The sequence below is a fragment of the Salmo salar genome, chromosome 20 (genome assembly GCF_965601325.2).
Source record: "Salmo salar chromosome 20, fSalSal1, whole genome shotgun sequence".
NCBI classification, from domain to species: domain Eukaryota; kingdom Metazoa; phylum Chordata; class Actinopteri; order Salmoniformes; family Salmonidae; genus Salmo; species Salmo salar.
The window spans coordinates 42,030,297-42,053,415 of NC_138310.1; the positions used below are offsets into that span (position 1 = coordinate 42,030,297).

At 49.9% G+C, this 23,119-nt stretch overlaps 1 protein-coding gene across 1 annotated transcript in view; it reads right to left on the bottom strand.

Annotated features, from left to right (window-relative positions):
- The window catches only part of LOC106580631 (whirlin), an 82,099-nt gene that overhangs the window by 36,491 nt on the left and 22,489 nt on the right, over positions 1 to 23,119 (bottom strand). Inside the window, exons 2-4 of the mRNA XM_082966083.1 lie at positions 12,133 to 12,330; positions 10,479 to 10,604; positions 1,255 to 1,599 (exon numbers count right to left, since the gene is read on the bottom strand). Of these exons, the coding sequence (XP_082822209.1) occupies positions 1,255 to 1,599; positions 10,479 to 10,604; positions 12,133 to 12,330 (669 nt within the window). The remainder of the gene's footprint in view (positions 1 to 1,254; positions 1,600 to 10,478; positions 10,605 to 12,132; positions 12,331 to 23,119) is intronic.

The following is a 23,119-nucleotide window of genomic DNA, read 5'->3' on the forward strand; positions in this document are numbered from 1 at the left end:
ATGTGAGCTTTTGCAAGATTAGGCTGGTTTCACCAGGCTAAGGAACTACTAGGGAAAGACAGCAATTCAGTTTGATTGACTTAAACCGAGTAGGATCAATCTATGGTTAGTAATAAAAACAGAAAATGCTGAAAGGAGGATATCACTGACAGTAAGAGGCCAAATCTATAGAAGGAACATCATTCATAACACACAACACTGGGGGAAAACAATCAATGGTTATTATCTCCCAGCCTATTCATTCTTCTAATGCACAAACAAAACACTTGACAGACGTGGTGATTTACAATCAAAGCTCTTCTTTGTTTTATGCCCTTTCCTATTCTTCCTGTTCCACATTCATGAGAAGCAGTTACGCTTTGATTTTAGCTTAATAACAATTAGTAAGGAAAACATGATCTACTGATCTACAGGGGATACAATAGTAATCTGTAGTATCAATATGTGTCACGCCCTGACCTTAGAGAGACGTTTTATTTCCTCTAGTTTGGTTAGGTCAGGGTGTGATATGGGGTGGGCAATCTAGGTTGTTGCATTTCTATGTTCCATTCTATGTTTTCTATTTCTTTGTGTTGAGCCGAGTATGGTTCCTAATCAGAGGCAGCTGTCTGTCGTTGTCTCTGATTGGGAATCATACTTAGGCAGCCCTTTTCCCCTCCTTCAGTGTGGGATCTTGTTTTTGTACTGCTCAGTGAAGCCTGCAGAATGTTTGTGGGTTTGGTTTGGTTTGGTTTGTTTTGTTTGTTATTTCGTGTTTTGAGTTTAATAAAAAAATTGAAATATGAACACGTACCACGCTGCACCTTGGTCTACTCATTTTGACGATCGTCACATTATGTAACGTGACTAGTATTTAATAGAAATTAAATTCACAATGAAACAACTTCTATATACATTGGAGTGTATGAATGTTGTTTTTCCATTTCTCATGTCTTATACTGGTCATCTCAGAGCGTTAGAATGAGTTGGTCAAGTGAGTGGTCCGGGGTGGTCTAGCTCCCACCCAGATACATGTTTATCTCTCTATCCTATCCAGCAGACATAAAACATATTGAAGGACTGTGAGTTAGTCTAGCATGAAATAAAAGAGAACTGAGAATCTGACAAACACAGGAGAAGCTCAGGAGACACAATGGCATTACTGAACCTCTTCAATTGGCCTATTCTCTTTCCACAAGAGTAAGTAAAGGGAGAAATTAGTTATTGACATCTCCTCTCCTCTCTCTCCCTCCCTCCTATCACTAATGCATTTACTTTCAGAGGAAGAATCAGCTTGAGTGAACCTCCATAACTCATTGAAGTGGAGGGAGGGATGGGAGGGAGGGTGAGAGGTCCTGATTTACACGCCCCAGCCGAGGTCTCTTCAGCCACTGGAGGGGAGGGTGAGAGGTCCTGATTTACACCCCCCAGCCGAGGTCTCTTCAGCCACTGGAGGGAGGGTGAGAGGTCCTGATTTACACCCCCCAGCCGAGGTCTCTTCAGCCACTGGAGGGAGGGTGAGAGGTCCTGATTTACACCCCCCAGCCGAGGTCTCTTCAGCCACTGGAGGGAGGGTGAGAGGTCCTGATTTACACCCCCCAGCCGAGGTCTCTTCAGCCACTGGAGGGGAGGGTGAGAGGTCCTGATTTACACCCCCCAGCTGAGGTCTCTTCAGCCACTGGTGGGGAGGGTGAGAGGTCCGTCCCCCCCGCCGAGGCCTCGCCCTGGGGGGGGTGGAGGCCGACCCCCCAGCCGAGGTCTCTTCAGCCACTGGAGGGGAGGGTGAGAGGTCCTGATTTACACCCCCCAGCCGAGGTCTCTTCAGCCACTGGAGGGAGGGTGAGAGGTCCTGATTTACACCCCCCCAGCCGAGGTCTCTTCTGCCACTGGAGGGAGGGTGAGAGGTCCTGATTTACACCCCCCAGCCGAGGTCTCTTCAGCCACTGGAGGGGAGGGTGAGAGGTCCTGATTTACACCCCCCAGCCGAGGTCTCTTCAGCCACTGGAGGGAGGGTGAGAGGTCCTGATTTACACCCCCCAGCCGAGGTCTCTTCAGCCACTGGAGGGGAGAGTGTTTTTATTTCATTTTTTTATTTAACCTTTACGCGGCAGCGTAGCCTAGTGGTTAGAGTGTTGGACTAGTAACCGAAAGGTTGCAAGATCGAATCCCCGAGCTGACAAGGTACAAATCTGTTGTTCTGCCCATGAACAAGGCAGTTAACCCACTGTTCCTAGGCTGTCATTGAAAATAAGAATTTGTTCTTAACTGACTTGCCTAGTTAAATAAAGGTAAAATATATATTTTTTTTTAACTAGGCAAGTCAGTTGCAAGTCAATTCTTATTTACAATGACGACCTACCCCTGAACCAGGATGTCTGTAGTGACGCCTCTAGCACTGAGATGCACTGCCTTAGACCGCTGAACCAATGTGTCTGCAGTGACGCCTCTAGCACTGAGATGCACTGCCTTAGACCACTGCACCACTCGGGAGCCCCACTAGGGTGCTTTTTGGGACATACCCACGGTCTGTGTCGCCTCAAACCCTCCTGCCTCTGTAATGCTTACTCTGTGACAATATGGGACCCCTCCAGCATACTGTAACTCAAATGCTCAAAGTAGATATATTGAACCATCATTTCCAAGTGGCGTTTCATTGATCATCCGAGACGAAGTGTGAAATAAAATGGTTATGAGTCAGACGAGATTGAGAGGAGAGGAGCAATTTTCCACACACAATGTTCTTGTCCTTTCTCAGAGAGAGAGAGAGAGAGAAAGAGAGAGAGAGAGAGAGAGAGAGAGAGAGAGAGAGAGAGAGAGAGAGAGAGAGAGAGAGAGAGATCAATGCAGAGTAAAAGGGCAAGCTGCTATTTTGGGCAGCCAAGACAGTTGGCTGACTTTAGATGGTGTGTTTCCAGTTGGCCTGAGAGAGTAGCCATGGAGGAGACCAGTAGAGCAAATGGACAATCTCCCAAAGACAATAAATGTTATTTTTGGTGTCCTGTCCCGTTGCTAGCCAAAGAGTGCTTATCTGTGGATGAGAAGCGACAGACAGACACATCAGTGGGCTGGCCTGTTGAAAGAAAAGGTAATGGAAGGGCTGGAGGCTGGTCTAATCCCCATGGGGGAACGACACTAATTAAAGCCCATGTCAGGGCACACAGATGGGACAGACGCACGATCATCTGTCACATCGTCCCACAGACAACAGCTGGATCCAGATTGGCTAATAGAGGTCCTCGTTACAGGGCTGACACCTGGACGGTTTGACGGTGTCTTATTGTTCCTCAGTGATAGGATGACTAATATCATGTATTTAGTGGAGTTTAGTTTACCCCCTGTCAGAGGCCAGGAGAGGACAGGACAGGAGAGGACAGGACAGGAAAAGACAGGACAGGAGAAGAGTGGAGAGGACAGGAGAGGAGAGGAGAGGACAGGAGAGGACAGGACAGGACAGGAGAGGACAGGACAGGAGAGGACAGGAAAGGAGAGGACAGGAGAGGACAGGACAGGAATGGACAGGAGAGGAGTGGACAGGAGTGGACAGGATAGGAGTGAACGGGAGTGGACAGGAGAGGAGAGGACAGGAGAGGAGTGGACAGGAGAGGACAGGACAGGAGAGGACAGGAGGGGAGTGGACATGATAGGAGAGGACAGGACAGGAGAGGAGAGGAGAGGACAGGACAGGACAGTAGTGGAGAGGAGTGGACAGGAGAGTAGTGGAGAGGACAGGAGTGGAAAGGAAAGGAGTGGACAGGAGAGGAGAGGACAGGAGAGGACAGGAGTGGACAGGAGAGGACAGGAGAGTAGTGGACAGGAGAGTAGTGGACAGGAGAGTAGTGGAGAGGACAGGAGTGGACAGGAGAGGAGAGGACAGGAAAGGAGTGGACAGGAGAGGGTGGACAGGAGAGGAGAGGAGTGGAGAGGAGTGGACAGGACAGGAGAGGACAGGACAGGACAGGAGAGGAGAGGAGAGGAGAGGAGTGGACATGACAGGACAGGACAGGAGAGGAGAGGACAGGAGAGGAGTGGACAGGAGAGAAGTGGAGAGGACAGGAGAGGACAGGAGAGTGGTGGACAGGACAGGAGAGGAGTGGACAGGAGAGGACAGGACAGGAGAGGACGGGAGAGGAGTGGACAGGACAGGAGAGGAGTGGACAGGAGAGGAGTAGACAGGAGAGGACAGGAGAAGAGTGGACATGACAGGAGAGGAGTGGACAGGACAGGAGTGGACAGTACAGGAGAGAACAGGAGAGGAAAGACAGGAGAGGAGTGGACAGGACAGGAGAGGACAGGAGATGAGTGGACAGGAGAGGACAGGAGAGGAGTGGACATGACAGGAGAGGAGAGGACAGGAGAGGACAGGAGAGTAGTGGACAGGAGAGTAATGGACAGGAGAGTAGTGGACAGGAGAGGAGTGGACAGGAGAGGAGTGGACAGGAGAGTAGTGGACAGGAGAGGACAGGAGAGGAGTGGACAGGAGAGGAGAGGACAGGAGAGGACAGGAGAGGAGTGGACAGGAGAGGACAGGACAGCAGAGAAGTGGACAGGAGAGGACAGGAGAGGAGTGGACAGGACACGAAAGGACAGGAGAGGAGTGGACAGGACAGGAGAGGAGAGGTTTCTCTTAGCATCTGCAAAATAACTCCAGAAAAGGTAATGAATCCAAAGAGCAACATTGAATTAGCCTCATTAAACCAGCCTGACCTCACTAGCTCACATGCTGGTTCACTGCAGATATCAAGACATGAGCACAGCATTCAGTCAGCTTGACCAAGGTAACGTTGTATGTCCCTGCTTCTCAAAAGTATTTCTCTAACACATCATTCACAGGGTGTCACGACTCCCACTGAAGGTGGCGCCCCCTCCTGCTCGGGTGGCGCTCGGCAGTTGTCGTCACCGGCCTACTAGCTGCCACTGATTCCTTTTGTTTTCCCCCCCTTTCTGTTATTGTTTGCACCTGTCCTCAGTTGGGTTGATTAGCAGGGCTATATTAGCTATTCGGCCCGCCTGCTCTTTGTGCGGGATTGTTTCTCATTTTGTATTGCTTGTGTATACGCTGTTGGTGTTTTGCGCTAGTGCGTGTTTTTGCACCGACTGTGTTTGGGGCACTTTGTTTTGTATGCGCTCATATTGCTATTTGGGGTGGCTTGTGTTTTCGCCGTTGGGCTCATTAAAAGCCATTATGCTGATATCGCTGCTTCCTGCGTCTGATTCCTCTCCCACAATGCTCAAGCCTTACAGAATCCCGCACCACTATGGAGTCAGCAGGAGCAGCTGCCAACCCCCTTCCCTCGATGGAGGAACACGTGCTCCATCATACGTCAGTCCTCCACCGAATTGGATCTGCGATGGACCAGATGATGGAGAGGATGGACCGTTGGGAGAGGAGTGGTCTCCTCTCTCCACCTCCGGCTCCTCCGACGCACCCACCTCCGCCTCCCACTGCGTCTGGCTCCGGCGGGCTTCGTGTGGCGCTCCCGAGGGAGTATGATCGAGCGACGGCTGGGTGCCAGGGATTTCTGCTCCAACTTGAGCTGTACCTGGCCACCGTCAGACCTGCTCCCTCGGGGGAGGAGAGCGTGAGTGCCCTCGTTTCCTGCCTGACGGGCCAAGCTCTGGAGTAGGCCAATGCAGTCTGGAATGGTCCGGACTCGGCGAGGGATCACTATCCAGAGTTCCCCCGCCGCTTTCGGGCCGTGTTCGAACACCTACCAGACGGAAGAGTGGCGGGTGAGCGGCTGTTCCACCTCAGGCAGGAGACGAGGAGCGCGCAGGACTTCGCGGTGGAGTTCAGGACCTTGGCTGCTGGGGCGGGGTGGAACGACAGGGCCCTGATAGACCATTACAGGTATAGTTTCCGGGCGGACGTCCGCAGGGAGCTAGCTTGTCAGGACACCGCTTTGTCTCTCAATGAGCTCATCGACATGTCTATCCGACTGGACAATCTGCTGGCTGCCCGCGGGCGTTCGGAAAGGGTCCTGTCCGTTCCACCTCCGTGCACCCCCGCCCCTACTCCTATGGAGTTAGGGGGGGGCCATGCCGAGGGGTACCAGAGGAGGTGGCTCAATCAATCTGGGAGTCGAAAGGGCAGGCAGAACACTTCTCGGTCACCCCAGGTGAGTCAGCACCAAACTCACCCAGAACCCCCTGTTGGTCACGTGTTCTTAAACAGGGTGTTCTCCAGGGGTGGTCAGAGGAGTGTTCAGGGAGGTGTCTAGGAGTTTCCATAGGTGCCACGTCGGTGGAGTCCAGACCAGGTGTCCACCGTGCGCATTCTCCCTGAACACACCGATTTGGCGATTGCTTTTTGTAAAAAGAGTGTGACCAAATTATCACCTCATCGACAGGGGGATTGTGCGATAGATCTGCAGGTTTACGCTGCGCTTCCCAAGAGTCACGTGTACCCCTTGTCACAGGAGGAGACGGTGGCTATGGAGACATATGTCACGGAATCTCTGGGACAGGGGTACATTCGGCCCTCCATCTCACCCGTCTCCTCGAGTTTCTTTTTTGTGAAGAAAAGGGAGGGAGGTCTGCGTCCGTGCATTGATTACAGAGGTCTAAATGCTATCACGGTGGGGTTTAGTTACACGCTACCTCTCATCGCTACGGCGGTGGAATCATTTCACGGAGCAAGATTCTTCACAAAACTGGATCTCAGGAGCGCGTATAACCTGGTGCGTATTAAGGATGGAGACGAGTGGAAAACCGCATTTAGTACCACATCGGGCCATTATGAGTACCTCGTCATGCCGTATGGGTTAAAGAATGCACCAGCCGTCTTTCAATCCTTTGTAGACGAGATTCTCAGGGACCTGCATGGGCAGGGCGTGGTTGTCTATATCGATGATATTCTGATATATTCCGCCACCCGCGCCGCGCATGTGTCCCTGGTACGCAAGGTGCTTGGGAGACTGCTGGAGCATGACCTATACGTCAAGGCTGAGAAGTGTGTGTTCTCCAAACGAGCCGTCTCCTTCCTGGGTTATCGCATTTCCACCACGGGGGTGGTGATGGAGTGTGACCGCGTTAAGGCCGTGCGTAATTGGCCGACCCAACCACGGTGAAGGAGGTGCAGCGGTTCTTAGGGTTTGCCAATTACTACCGGAGGTTTATCCGGGGTTTTGGCCAGGTAGTGGCTCCCATTACCTCACTGCTGAAGGGGGGGGCGGTGCGTTTGCGATGGTCGACTGAGGCGGATGGAGCCTTCAAGAGGTTGAAGGTGCTGTTCACCGAAGCACCCGTGTTGGCACACCCGGACCCCTCTCTAGCATTCATAGTGGAGGTGGACGCATCCGAGGCTGGGGTGGGGGCCGTGCTATCACAGCGCTCGGGTACGCCACCGAAACTCCGCCCCTATGCTTTCTTTTCCAAGAAGCTCAGTTCGGCGGAGCGTAACTATGATGTGGGGGACAGGGAGTTGTTAGCGGTGGTAAAAGCCTTGAGGGTGTGGCGACACTGGCTTGAGGGGGCTAAGCACCCCTTTCTCATCTGGACCGACCATCAGAATCTGGAGTATATCCGGGCAGCTAGGAGACTGAATCCGCGTCAGGCAAGGTGGGCCATGTTCTTCACCCGTTTTAGGTTCACTATTTCCTATAGGCCAGGCTCCCTGAACCTGAAGGGCCGACGCGCTGTCCCGTCTCTATGACACGGAGGACCGGCCCATCGATCCGACTCCCATCATTCCAGCTTCTAGGCTGGTGGCACCGGTGGTATAGGAGGTGGACTCGGACATCGAGCGGGCGTTAGTATTGGAACCAGCGCCTTCACAGTGTCCCGTGGGTCACATGTACGTGCTGCTCGGTGTCCGTGATCAGTTGATTCAGTGGGCTCACACTCTACCCTCTTCGGGTCATCCTGGTGTGGCGAGGACGGCGCGGGGTCTCAGGGGGAAGTACTGGTGGCCCACCTTGGCTAAGGACGTGAGGTTCTATGTCTCTTCCTGTTCAGTGTGCGCCCAGAGTAAGGCTCCTAGGCATCTCCCGAGAGGGAAGTTACAGCCCCTCTCCATTCCACAACAGCCATGGTCGCACCTGTCAGTAGACTTCCTGACAGATCTCCCCCGTCTCAGGGGAGCACTACAATCCTGGTGGTTGTGGATCAGTTTTTAAAGTCCTGCCGTCTCCTCCCGTTGCCCGGTCTCCCTACGGCCCTGCAGACTGCGGAGGCCCTATTTACCCACGTCTTCCGGCACTACAGGGTGCCGGAGGACATTGTCTCTGATCGAGGTTCCCAGTTCACATCCAGGATCTGGAAGGCTTTTATGGAGCGTCTGAGGGTCTCGGTCAGTTTGACCTCCAGTTATCACCCCGAGAGTAATGGGCAGGCGGAGAGGGTGAACCAGGAGGTGGGCAGGTTTCTGCGGTCGTATTGCCAGGACCGGCCAGGGGAGTGGGCGAGGTACATTCCTTGGGCGAAGTTAGCCCAGAACTCAGTTCGTCACTCCTCCACTAACCTGTCACCCTTTCAGTGTGTTTTGGGTTACCAGCCGGTCCTGGCACCATGGCACCAGAGCCAGACCAAGGCTCCTGCGGTGGAGGAATGGGTACAGCGCTCCAAGGAGACCTGGAGAGCCGTCCAGGAATCCCTGAAGCAAGCCAGTGAACGGCAGAAGTGGAGTGCTGACCACCACCACAGTGAGGCCCCCGTGTTCGTACCGGGGGACAGGGTCTGGCTCTCGACCCGGAACCTGCCCCTCCGTTTGCCCTGCCGGAAGCTGGGGCCGCAGTGTGTGGGGCCCTTCAAAGTCCTGAGGAGGATAAATGAGGTGTGTTATAGGTTACAACTCCCTTCCTATTACCGTATTAACCCCTCATTTCATGTGTCTCTCCTCAGGCCGGTGGTAGCTTGTCCCCTACAGGAAGGTGATGTGCCGGAGGTCCCTCCGCCCCCTCTGGACATCGGGGGTCCCCGGCGTACAGCATACGGGCCATTCTGGACTCGAGATGCCGGGTGATGGGCCTGCAGTACCTCGTGGACTGGGAGGGGTACGGCCCGGAGGAGAGGTGCTGGGTATCGGCGGAGGACGTCTTGGACCCATCCATGTTGAAGGATTTCCATCGCCTCCGTCCAGATCGCTCTGCGCCTCGCCCTCCGGGTCGCTCTCGAGGCCGGTGTCGGCGCGCTGCAGGAGCCGCGCGTCAGGGGGGGGTACTGTCACGACTCCCACTGAAGGTGGCGCCCCCTCCTGCTCGGGTGGCGCTCGGCAGTCGTCGTCACCGGCCTACTAGCTACCACTGATTCCTTTTGTTTTCCCCCCCTTTCTGTTATTGTTTGCACCTGTCCTCAGTTTGGTTGATTAGCAGGGCAATATTAGCTAGTTAGCCCGCATGCTCTTTGTGCGGGATTGTTTCTCATTTTGTATTGCTTGTGTATATGCTGTTGGTGTTTTGCGCTAGTGCGTGTTTTTGCGCCGACTGTGTTTGTCTCCTGTGTTTGGGGCACTTTGTTTTGTGTGCGCTCATATTGCTATTTGGGGTGGCTTGTGTTTTCACCGTTGGGCTCATTAAAAGCCATTACCCGATATCGCTGCTTCCCGCGTCTGATTCCTCTCCCACAACGCTCAAGCCTTACACAGGGCTATGCATCACTTCATCCATGTATAGCCAACAGGTTACAGAACATTAACCTGTGTCTAATTGGATGGTTTTAGGAGGGATCCATGTCATTCCATCGCATGCAGTGATGTAGTGGTAAAAGAAATGGTGTGTAAACTCTGATTGTCAGTCTCAGTGAAAAAAGATACGCTCTCTATCCTTTCAATACTTTTTCTAAATCTAAGCCTGGTCTCTTGAAAGATTGAATAAGATGCGCTTGACATTTTGGCAGTGTTTCTTTGACAGAGATATGAAGAGCTGAGGGCTGTGTTGTACTCCCCCCCCCCCCCCCCCCCCCCCATTTGCCCTCAGAACAGCCTCAATTTGTCTGGGCATGGAGGTACAAGGTGTCGAAAGCGTTCCACAGCGATACCGGCCCATGTTGACTCCACTGCTTCCCACAGTTGTGTCAAGTTGGCTGGATGTCCTTTGGGTGGTGGACCATTCTTGATACTCACGGGAAACTGTTGAGCGTGAAAACCCCAGCAGTGTTGCAGTTCTTGACACAAACTGGTGCGCCCATTTACCCTCACAATCCATGTCTCAATTGTCTCAAGGCTTAAAAATCCTTGATGCCTGCAAGATCTATTTCGAACCCAACTATGCCATGATACTATGGTGCCATGATTCAGTCATGCTGTTTACAAGCACACTAGTCCTGCCTCAGTCATCTGAGTTGAAAAAAGCAGCAGACTAAAGAATGCAATGACCGACCCTTTTGTACATATTATATTTTTGTCAGTTAAAAAGTGTCTGCCAGGTTTCGACACAGCAAGATAGACCACAGAAGACTCTTCCCCCCTCTGCTTCACGGCGTCTGAACCTTGTGGTTGTGTTTTATTCGCTGTGATGGGGTGAAACAATTTCAAAAGGATATGGATGGTAATAATCGGTTAATACCTTGAGTGCCCCGTGGTCTGCAGCTGAACCGGGGTCTACCCCAGTGATGTAGATCCCCAGGCCATACTCCGCCCCTCCCCTGATCATCAGGCCCAGAGAGAGACCGTCGTCCAGGTTCAGGTTTACCTTCAGGGACAGACAGAGGGGGCAGTCACCAGACAGGAAGTGACAGTGGTAAGTGACATGATGTGCGTCCCAAATGGCACCCAATTATTTGAAGAACGCAACATAAAGATTGTCAGAGCACCTTTCTTTACAAATTACTGTTTATATCAAAGGTGCAGAGGTAACATCAACCAATCCCTCCTACACATGAGGCTTGATGCCCAGAGGGAGGAGTCCCAAATTAAAGACCTGACTCTCCATTGGCAGAGATTCATGCCCCTTGGCTCCGCCTCAAGATTAGCAACACATCATCATACCCTGTATGGGGGCCTGGGGTCTGGGCTGAGGTATAGTACTAACAGGGGCTTCGTCCCAAGCAACATCCCATTTCCTACAGAGTGTACTACTTTTGACCAGGGATAAAGACCCAGGTCAAAAGTAGTGCACAATGGTATATAGCGAATAGGATGCCATTTAAGACGCAAACGGCCCACATCCAGAGAGACGATATCACTGTCAATTTAATGACATATTAATCTCACCCAAATACAGGGGAAAATAACCAGTTATTGAACCATGATGAAGTTAGCCCCCATACCCCTCTAATGTTCCCACAGTTTTAATTAGTCCCCATACCCCTCTAATGTTCCCACAGTTTTAGTTAGCCCCCATACCCCTCTAATATTCCCACAGTTTTAGTTAGCCCCCATACCTCTCTAATGTTCCCACAGTTTTAGTTAGCCCCCATACCCCTCTAATGTTCCCACAGTTTTAGTTATCCCCCATACCCCTCTAATGTTCCCACAGTTTTAGTTAGCCCCGTAATCTTCTACTGTTCCCACAGTTTACTTAGTGATTAAGTTAGCCCTGTACCCTTTACTGTTCCCACAGTTTACTTAGTGATTAAGTTAGCCCTGTACCCTCTACTGTTCCCACAGTTTACTTAGTGATTAAGTTAGTCCCGTAACCCTCTACTGTTCCCACAGTTCATTTAGTGATTAAGTTAGCCCTGTACCCTCTACTGTTCCCACAGTTTATTTAGTAAAAGTAAATCTGTTTTTAAGATCCTTGGGCTGTGTTTGGCTGTCCTCGTAGTTTACTTTTAAATCTGTAGTGCTGTGTAAAGCTGTGTACCGTACCCCTGGCTGCCTGCCTGGTCTGTGGCGCTGACGATGCAGTCTCACATCAATAGATGAGAGAGGTACTGGACAGAGCAAAGGAGTGCACAGGGCAGGGATGGTCTGCGTCCCAAATGGAACCTTATTCGCTACATAGATCACTACCAGGGCCCATGGGGTTCTGTTCAAAAGTAGTGCACTTCATAGGGAATAGGGTGCCATTTTAATGCAACCTGGGTATATGGAGTGCTCAGTGAGGCTCCACATCGATTTCTGCCCCCCTTCTCCTTCTCCTCCTCCTTCTCATGTTCACCCCCTCTATTAGTTGTTTGTTGTCAAACATGAGTGGCCATTTGACCCATATGTCAGCCATATTGAAACAACTGAGAGAAAATGTATTTTACATTCTCTGAGGTATTCAATCCACTCACTGTCTTCTCCTGTGTATGTCCTGTACGTCTCTGGCTTTGTTGTGGTCCCAGGGTGCTTTGCTGCTCCAGGTCGGAGGGAGGGGACACACTGCGGCCATGAGGATCCACCCAGGCATAAATGTTGTTGGTGACATACCCCCCGGGGATCCGACCCACTGAACACACTGACATGGCCAGCTTCTTACAGCCTTTCAGGACCTGCATGGAGGACAGGGGAAGGGATTAAATTCAGTTCAGTTAGAAACACTTTATTCATCGCAAAGGGCAATTGAATTTGGGCATGTCAGAGTCAGCAACAACAACACGACAGTATACATCAGACACACGGTACCACACATGACATGTAGTACAGTAGCGTGGGAGAAAGATGACTGGAGTGTTGTTTGTAGTACAGCAGCGTGGGAGAAAGATGACTGGGGTGTTGTTTGTAGTACAGCAGCGTGGGAGAAAGATGACTGGAGTGTTGTTTGTAGTACAGCAGCGTGGGAGAAAGATGACTGGGGTGTTGTTCGTAGTACAGCAGCGTGGGAGAAAGATGACTGGGGTGTTGTTTGTAGTACCGCAGTGTGGGAGGAAGATGACAGGGGTGTTGTTTGTAGTACAGCACCGTGGGAGGAAGATGACAGGGGTGTTGTTTGTAAGACAGCAGCATGGGAGGAAAATGACAGGGGTGTTTGTAGTACAGCAGCGTGGGAGTAATATAACAGGGGTGTTTGTAATACAGCAGCATGGGAGGATGATGACAGGGGTGTTTGTAATACAGCAGGATGGGAGGAAGTTGACAGGGGTGTTGTTTGTAATACAGCAGCGTGGGAGGAAGGTGACAGGGGTGTTGTTTGTAGTACAGCAGCGTGGGAGGATGAAGACAGGGGTGTTGTTTGTAGTACAGCAGTGTGGGAAGAGGGAGACAAGGGTGTTGTTTGTAGGACAGCAGCATGGGAGGAAGATGACAGGGGTGTTTGTAATACAGCAGCGTGGGAGGAGGATGACAGGGGTGTTGTTTGTAGTACAGCAGCATGGGAGGAAGAAGACAGGGGTGTTTGTAATACAGCAGCGTGGGAGGAAGATGACAGGGGTGTTTGTAGTGCAGCAGCGTGGGAGGAAGATGACAGGGGTGTTTGTAATACAGCAGCGTGGGAGGAGGATGACAGGGGTGTTGTTTGTAGTACAGCAGCATGGGAGGAAGAAGACAGGGGTGTTTGTAATACAGCAGCGTGGGAGGAAGATGACAGGGGTGTTTGTAGTGCAGCAGCGTGGGAGGAAGATGACAGGGGTGTTTGTAGTACAGCAGCGTGGGAGGAAGATGACAGGGGTGTTTGTAATACAGCAGCGTGGGAGGAAGATGACAGGGGTGTTTGTATTACAGCAGCGTGGGAGGATGATTGACTGGGGTGTTGTTTGTAATACAGCAGCGTGGGAGGAAGATGACAGGGGTGTTGTTTGTAATACAGCAGCATGGGAGGAAAATGACAGGGGTGTTTGTAGTACAGCAGCGTGGGAGGAAGATGACAGGGGTGTTTGTAATACAGCAGCGTGGGAGGAAGATGACAGGGGTGTTGTTTGTAGTACAGCAGCATGGGAGGAGAGTGACAGGGGTGTTTGTAATACAGCAGCGTGGGAGGAAGATGACAGGGGTGTTTGTATTACAGCAGCGTGGGAGGATGATGACTGGGGTGTTGTTTGTAATACAGCAGCGTGGGAGGAAGATGACAGGGGTGTTGTTTGTAATACAGCAGCATGGGAGGAAGATGACAGGGGTGTTTGTAGTACAGCAGCGTGGGAGGAAGATGACAGGGGTGTTGTTTGTAATATAGCAGCGTGGGAGGAAGATGACAGGGGTGTTGTTTGTAGTACAGCGGTGTGGGTGGAGGAAGACAGGGGTGTTGTTTGTAATACAGCAGCGTGGGAGGAGGATGACAGGGGTGTTGTTTGTAATACAGCAGCGTGGGAGGAAGATGACAGGGGGTTTGTAGTACAGCAGCGTGGGAGGAAGATGACAGGGGTGTTGTTTGTAATACAGCAGTGTGGGAGGAGGGAGACAAGGGTGTTGTTTGTAGGACAGCAGCATGGGAGGAAGATGACAGGGGTGTTTGTAATACAGCAGCGTGGGAGGAAGATGACAGGGGTGTTGTTTGTAGTACAGCAGCATGGGAGGAAGAAGACAGGGGTGTTTGTAATACAGCAGCGTGGGAGGAAGATGACAGGGGTGTTGTTTGTAATACAGCAGCGTGGGAGGAAGAAGACAGGGGTGTTTGTAATACAGCAGCATGGGAGGAAGATGACAGGGGTGTTGTTTGTAATACAGCAGCGTGGGAGGAAGATGACAGGGGTGTTTGTAGTGCAGCAGCGTGGGAGGAAGATGACAGGGGTGTTTGTAGTACAGCAGCGTGGGAGGAAGATGACAGGGGTGTTTGTAATACAGCAGCGTGGGAGGAAGATGACAGGGGTGTTTGTATTACAGCAGCGTGGGAGGATGATTGACTGGGGTGTTGTTTGTAATACAGCAGCGTGGGAGGAAGATGACAGGGGTGTTGTTTGTAATACAGCAGCATGGGAGGAAAATGACAGGGGTGTTTGTAGTACAGCAGCGTGGGAGGAAGATGACAGGGGTGTTTGTAATACAGCAGCGTGGGAGGAAGATGACAGGGGTGTTGTTTGTAGTACAGCAGCATGGGAGGAGAGTGACAGGGGTGTTTGTAATACAGCAGCGTGGGAGGAAGATGACAGGGGTGTTTGTATTACAGCAGCGTGGGAGGATGATGACTGGGGTGTTGTTTGTAATACAGCAGCGTGGGAGGAAGATGACAGGGGTGTTGTTTGTAATACAGCAGCATGGGAGGAAGATGACAGGGGTGTTTGTAGTACAGCAGCGTGGGAGGAAGATGACAGGGGTGTTGTTTGTAATATAGCAGCGTGGGAGGAAGATGACAGGGGTGTTGTTTGTAGTACAGCGGTGTGGGTGGAGGAAGACAGGGGTGTTGTTTGTAATACAGCAGCGTGGGAGGAGGATGACAGGGGTGTTGTTTGTAATACAGCAGCGTGGGAGGAAGATGACAGGGGGTTTGTAGTACAGCAGCGTGGGAGGAAGATGACAGGGGTGTTGTTTGTAATACAGCAGTGTGGGAGGAGGGAGACAAGGGTGTTGTTTGTAGGACAGCAGCATGGGAGGAAGATGACAGGGGTGTTTGTAATACAGCAGCGTGGGAGGAAGATGACAGGGGTGTTGTTTGTAGTACAGCAGCATGGGAGGAAGAAGACAGGGGTGTTTGTAATACAGCAGCGTGGGAGGAAGATGACAGGGGTGTTGTTTGTAATACAGCAGCGTGGGAGGAAGAAGACAGGGGTGTTTGTAATACAGCAGCATGGGAGGAAGATGACAGGGGTGTTGTTTGTAATACAGCAGCGTGGGAGGAAGATGACAGGGGTGTTTGTAGTGCAGCAGCGTGGGAGGAAGATGACAGGGGTGTTTGTAGTACAGCAGCGTGGGAGGAAGATGACAGGGGTGTTTGTAATACAGCAGCGTGGGAGGAAGATGACAGGGGTGTTTGTATTACAGCAGCGTGGGAGGATGATTGACTGGGGTGTTGTTTGTAATACAGCAGCGTGGGAGGAAGATGACAGGGGTGTTGTTTGTAATACAGCAGCATGGGAGGAAAATGACAGGGGTGTTTGTAGTACAGCAGCGTGGGAGGAAGATGACAGGGGTGTTTGTAATACAGCAGCGTGGGAGGAAGATGACAGGGGTGTTGTTTGTAGTACAGCAGCATGGGAGGAGAGTGACAGGGGTGTTTGTAATACAGCAGCGTGGGAGGAAGATGACAGGGGTGTTTGTATTACAGCAGCGTGGGAGGATGATGACTGGGGTGTTGTTTGTAATACAGCAGCGTGGGAGGAAGATGACAGGGGTGTTGTTTGTAATACAGCAGCATGGGAGGAAGATGACAGGGGTGTTTGTAGTACAGCAGCGTGGGAGGAAGATGACAGGGGTGTTGTTTGTAATATAGCAGCGTGGGAGGAAGATGACAGGGGTGTTGTTTGTAGTACAGCGGTGTGGGTGGAGGAAGACAGGGGTGTTGTTTGTAATACAGCAGCGTGGGAGGAGGATGACAGGGGTGTTGTTTGTAATACAGCAGCGTGGGAGGAAGATGACAGGGGGTTTGTAGTACAGCAGCGTGGGAGGAAGATGACAGGGGTGTTGTTTGTAATACAGCAGCGTGGGAGGAAGATGACAGGGGTGTTGTTTGTAGGACAGCAGCGTGGGAGGATGAAGACAGGGGTGTTGTTTGTAATATAGCAGCATGGGAGGAAGATGACAGGGGTGTTGTTTGTGTTACAGCAGCGTGGGAGAAAGATGACAGGGGTGTTTGTATTACAGCAGCGTGGGAGAAAGATGACTGGGGTGTGGTTTGTAGGACAGCAGCGTGGGAGGATGAAGACAGGGGTGTTGTTTGTAGTACAGCAGTGTGGGAGGAGGAAGACAGGGGTGTTGTTTGTAGGACAGCAGCATGGGAGGAAGATGACATGGGTGTTGTTTGTAGTAAAGCAGCGTGGGAGGAAGGTGACAGGGGTGTTGTTTGTAATACAGCAGCGTGGGAGGAAAAAGACAGGGGTGTTGTTTGTAGTACAGCAGCGTGGGAGGAAGGTGACAGGGGTGTTGTTTGTAATACAGCAGCGTGGGAGGAAAAAGACAGGGGTGTTGTTTGTAGTAAAGCAGCGTGGGAGGAAGGTGACAGGGGTGTTGTTTGTAATACAGCAGCGTGGGAGGAAAAAGACAGGGGTGTTGTTTGTAGTACAGCAGCGTGGGAGGAAGGTGACAGGGGTGTTGTTTGTAATACAGCAGCGTGGGAGGAAAAAGACAGGGGTGTTGTTTGTAGTAAAGCAGCGTGGGAGGAAGGTGACAGGGGTGTTGTTTGTAATACAGCAGCGTGGGAGGAAAAAGACAGGGGTGTTGTTTGTAGTACAGCAGCGTGGGAGAAAGATGACAGGGGTGTTTTTTGTAATACAGCAGCGTGGGAGGAAGATGACAGGGGTGTTGTTTGTCGGACAGCAGCGTGGGAGGAAGATGACAGGGGTGTTGTTTGCTAACTTCAGTCATGACGAGGCTCGTTATAACAGCTAACACTGAAGCTAGCACACATCAGTGTTTTCTCCATAATCATTTAGCAGCTGTGGGCTGGTAAAACGTTTTCAATGTAAACTTAAACGACTTAAACCAGATATAAAATATGTAGAAAAGATAATGGAGCTATATATTTTTAAATAAGATCCTTTTTGAGAACTAACAACCACATAAATAAAAACTAGAGTCAGGGTGGATCTAACATTCCAAAAATGTCATGTCATAAGGGGACCCATTGATTTTGTTGTAATGTTTGAGTCACTCAGATAGCATGTTAGCAGCAAATTTGCTTGAAAACAGACACGTTTTGTGTCTGCAACCAAGAGAGCCTATAAAAGGTTTTGGTCAGAGACCACACCATTAGCCACGCCCACTGCCACCGCTGTGGGCGTGGGGGAAGCAATGCACACACACAGACAAAGACACAGACACACACACACAGATACACCCGCATCAGTCCATACATACACACACACACACACACAGACACACACACAGACACACCCTCACCAGCCCATACACACACACACACACACACACACACACACACACACACACACACACACACACACACACACACACACACACACACACACACACACACACACACACACACACACACACACACACACACACACACACACACAGATACAGACACACACACACAGACACACACACACACACACAGACACACACACACATTCCACTCTGTATCACACCCGGATATACCCCCTCACATCGACCTTGTTAAGTCTAGCTGATTTTGTACGTAGAGGCTCCACCATACGTGATGATATAGACACATCCTCTCAGAATGAACAATCGTCATACTGTCTTCATTGTGTTCAGGAAACAGTGAAGCTCATAACAGATGTCTAGCAGCAGCGTCTAACATCATGCTACTTCTTTATGAGCTGGAGAATTAGAGTGGTTGAGGCCACAGCTCTCTGCTCTCTGTGGTTGAGGCCACAGCTCTCTGCTCTCTGTGGTTGAGGCCTCTGCTCTCTGTGGATGAGGCCACAGCTCTCTGCTCTCTGTGGTTGGGGCCACAGCTCTCTGCTCTCTGTGGTTGAGGCCACAGCTCTCTGCTCTCTGTGGATGAGGCCACAGCTCTCTGCTCTCTGTGGTTGAGGCCACAGCTCTCTGCTCTCTGTGGATGAGGCCACAGCTCTCTGCTCTCTGTGGTTGAGGCCACAGCTCTCTGCTCTCTGTGGTTGAGGCCACAGCTCTCTGCTCTCTGTGGTTGAGGCCACAGCTCTCTGTGGTTGAGGCCACAGCTCTCTGTGGTTGAGGCCACAGCTCTCTGCTCTCTGTGGATGAGGCCACAGCTCTCTGATCTCTGTGGTTGAGGCCACAGCTCTCTGCTCTCTGTGGATGAGGCCACAGCTCTCTGATCTCTGTGGTTGAGGCCACAGCTCTCTGATCTCTGTGGATGAGGCCACAGCTCTCTGATCTCTGTGGTTGAGGCCACAGCTCTCTGATCTCTGTGGTTGAGGCCACAGCTCTCTGATCTCTGTGGTTGAGGCCACAGCTCTCTCAGTGGCTGTCCTCTGACTAATCTGCACAGACATAGACACACACAGGGCCAAACACACACACACAGGGCCAAACACACACACAAACACAGACATACACACACACAGTCAAATGCATGCTCACACACAGGCAGACACACACTGTAATGTGTCTCTAAACAACAGTCTGAGGGGGCAAGGGCATCATGTGGTGAGAAGGATCTCACTGGAGGAACCAAGCTGTCCCTATCTACAGGATGGCTGTCTGATCAGAGAGAGAGAGAGAGACTTACTTTGGCAATGTAAACATACGTTTCCCATGCCAATAAAGCCCTTAAATTGAATTGAGATAGAAATACCATAGTGTCATCACAGCAGCCAGATTTGTGACCTGTTTCCACAAGAAAAGGGCAACCAATGAAGAACAAACACCATTGTAAATACAACCAATATTTATGTTAATTTATTTTCCCTTTTGTACTTTACCTATTTGCACATAATATTTGAAATGAGAGAGAGAGAAAAAGGAGGAGCGGAGTCCCCTCAGTTAGCTGGTTCTGGGGCTGTGTTCACAAAACAGACCCCCAGGACAGGAACACAATTAGACCCAACCAAATTATGAGAAAGCAAAAGATAATTAATGCACACACTGGAAAGAATCAACCAAAAAACAGAGCCAATGTGAATGTTAGCTGGTCCTAAATAGAGAGTATAGAGAGATGTACTTGACAGTGGCAGACTGGCTGCTCTTATCTGTCTGAGTGTGTTTTACTTTGTGGATAAATAGAGTTCTGGAGAAAATGTAAAATAATGTTCTGCTATACCGTTTATTTATACTTATACTGCATTTCTCTTTTATTGTGGATGAATAGAGTAATCCGGAAGTGTCATCGGTAAATTGGAATTGCTCATCATCTGTCAATTTATGGTGCAATAACAGCTGGCGGACTACTGTAAAGAAAGCTAGGTTGCTTCATCCTGACACCAGTGTTGAATCAAGACAATGCTCCTACTAGACTTGATCACCCAGGCTTGAGGTGAAAGCCTGTAACAAAGACCTGACAGACTGTTATTTCGCAGCACGGCCCATTTTCTAGAGGTTTTCCATTCAACCTGACTTTCAGGACATTGCCATCAATGGGTAAAATATAAACAGCATTACTTGACTTTGACAGAAAACAGCAGCTCCTCTCTTCCTCTCTTTCTCTGCCAAATTAGGTTTGTTAAAAACATGGGTGTCACGCCCTGACCATAGAGAGCCTTTTTATTCTCTATGTTGGTTAGCTCAGGTTGTGACTAGGGTGGGTTATCCAGGTTGTTTTATGTCTATGTTGGCCTGGTATGGTTCCCAATCAGAGGCAGCTGTTCTTCGTTGTCTCTGATTGGGGATCATATTTAGGCAGCCATTTCCCCACTGTGTTTGGTGGGATCTTGTTTATGTGTAGTTGCCTGTGAGCACTTCATTTGCTTCACGTTTCGTTCGTTCTTTATTTGGTTTTTTTTGTGCGTTTCATTCAATAAACATGTGGAACCCATATCACACTGCGCTTTGGTCCGAATGTTATTACGACGATCGTGACAATGGGAGGAGACCAGGTTTGTGTAATGTCCTGATCATTGATCCCTAGTTCTAAGAAAAGTCTTCCTAGGACGCCAGGGCCCTGTCTGGCTGCACAACAACAGCAGCAGGACAGCCTCCCCCTTCTCTCTCTCTCTCTCTCTCTCTCTCTCTCTCTCTCTCTCTCTCTCAAAAACAAATAGACCTGACCGTACTGTGACTCTCTCTTTTAAACGTAAACACACCAACGCACGCACACACAAAATCTATTCATTGTGCTGTCTGCATGCGTCCTCTGCCCAGTGATTTGTTGATGCAACGTTTATGACTCCATCCTCAGTGTTGATGGACGTTCTGTGTCTGCCTCAGCACTGAGGGGCCTGATGTGTCATCCCTCCAGCACAGGGCCCATCCATCACACTGTGTTGGGTCCTTCATCAGCCAGACGAACCAGCTGACACACACCCAAGGTCTGTCTCTGGCTACATTTGCTACATCCCAAATGGCACCCTATTCCCTATATAGTGCACTACTTTTGACAGGTCCTGGTAAAATGTAGTGCACTCTATAGAGAACAGGATTCCATTTGGGATGAAGCCTCTGTGCTGGGCCAGTGAGCCTGGGATGGGCTGTGCCAGGTTGGGCTGGTGAGCCTGGGCTGGGCTGTGCCAGGTTGGGCTGGTGAGCCTGGTCTGGGCTATGCCAGGTTGGGCTGGTGGTCCCGCACTCAAACATCAACACACACTTGTGATCTATCTAGTCAACCTCAACCTCAGGACTTTAAATGGAGCCATCCATCCACTACATGTTACATCAACACGGTTGAGAATAAACCAACCATCCACAACAGTCCATAACGATGTAAACCGTAACGATGTAAACCGTAACGATGTAAACCGTAACGCTGTAAACCGTAACGCTGTAAAGTGTAATGATGTAAACCGTAACGATGTAAACCGTAACGCTGTAAACCGTAACGCTGTAAACCGTAACGCTGTAAAGCGTAACGATGTAAAGCGTAACGATGTAAACCGTAACGCTGTAAACCGTAACGATGTAAACCGTAACGATGTAAACCGTAACGATGTAAACCGTAACGCTGTAAACCGTAACGATGTAAAGCGTAACAATGTAAACCGTAACGCTGTAAACCGTAACGCTGTAAAGCGTAACGCTGTAAACCGTAACGCTGTAAACCGTAACGCTGTAAACCGTAACGCTGTAAACCATAACGATGTAAAGCGTAACAATGTAAACCGTAATGCTGTAAACCATAACGCTGTAAACCATAACGATGTAAACCATAACGCTAGCAGCCAGATGTGAGTGACTGAACTCTTGTTGTGCTGCTGCCTCAGTATAGAGGCAGGGCCCTCCTGGCCCTGACTCCCAGTAACACTAATACTTCTCCCTCGTCCCCTCTTCTCAGCTGTACCCAGGCAGAAACTAACTACTGTAGCGGTCCCAGTGTTGGGGCGCTGAGCTCTACCCCCAGAAGATTGCAGACCCAGAAACACGCCTAAGACACAGAGAAGAGAGGAGTAAAAGTAGTCCTGCGTCCCAATTCCAAAATGGCACCCTATTCCCTGGGCTCTGGTCAAAAGTAGTGGACTAAATATAGGGAATAAAATGCCATATGAGGCGCACCATAGGTCTTCATGGTCCACCTCAGTCTCTGACAATTAATGTGATGGACGTCCCTCATCCTTCTAGTCTAAAGCATTTGTCACATTAACCCTCCTGCTGTGTTCCGGTCGAATTAGACCGATTTACAAGTTTTCTCTCTGAAAAATGTAGTTCATTTAATCTGATTGTCATAAGGTTCCATGACTTTGTCCACACAGGGCATCTGAACACACAAAACACATTTAGATGATTTTCATAACATTTTGGGTGTTTTATTTAACTTTTGTACACCTGTGGTGTTCCCGGTCAAAAATGACAGGTCATTAGAAATGAATGGGTGAGACTACAATTAGTGTATAAAATTGAGTTCAGGCACATGCCCATTCATCAGATGGACACACTTCCTCTCCCAGGCCCCCACATGCATGTGTGTTTGAGCACACACACACACCTCACTCCCCTTCTTGGCTTCCATGGCAACCCCCACGGGAACCATTCACCAATAGAATCTTTCCCCCATGGGAACCACACCTGTTGGCATTCTCACAAACAATCACAACATTGTTTCAATAATATATAGAACTTTTCTCGCAGCTCTGGTATATAAAGCTTTTTCGAGGCCTTGCTCACAATTCATTCTGTGGCAGCACAATGACCAAACAATATACTGTATGTGATGCTCTTGATCATATCTTTGATCATGACACTGGTGAGGAGGAGAGAATCCTTGTTAAACTTTGACACAAAGTAGTCTGTGATAAATAGCGCAATATGTTTCATCTGAGTATTTGTTATAGTCAAAATAATCCATACATTATACTTTTTTTTACTCAAAAACGAGTTGTATGAGCTCAGATCAATGAGGCCTACAGGCTATAAATAGCAAATAGAAGTTTAAAAAAAAACTTAAGTTGATAAAAAGATCTAAACAACATTAGGTGATTATATATATATACCAGCTATAATGGGGCAGTCATTTTGGAGCGGGAACACAGAATGAATTAACATGAAATGAACACAACAGGGGGGTTAAGTGGGATACTTGTGCTTTTTGATGATCTGTGAAGTACCTCATTTACTTTGACGGGCTGTTCTATTTTGGAAGTTTGGAAGTGTTTCAAGTAGAGATGACAGGAGGGTATTGCGACCGTACTATAGATAGCATCATTT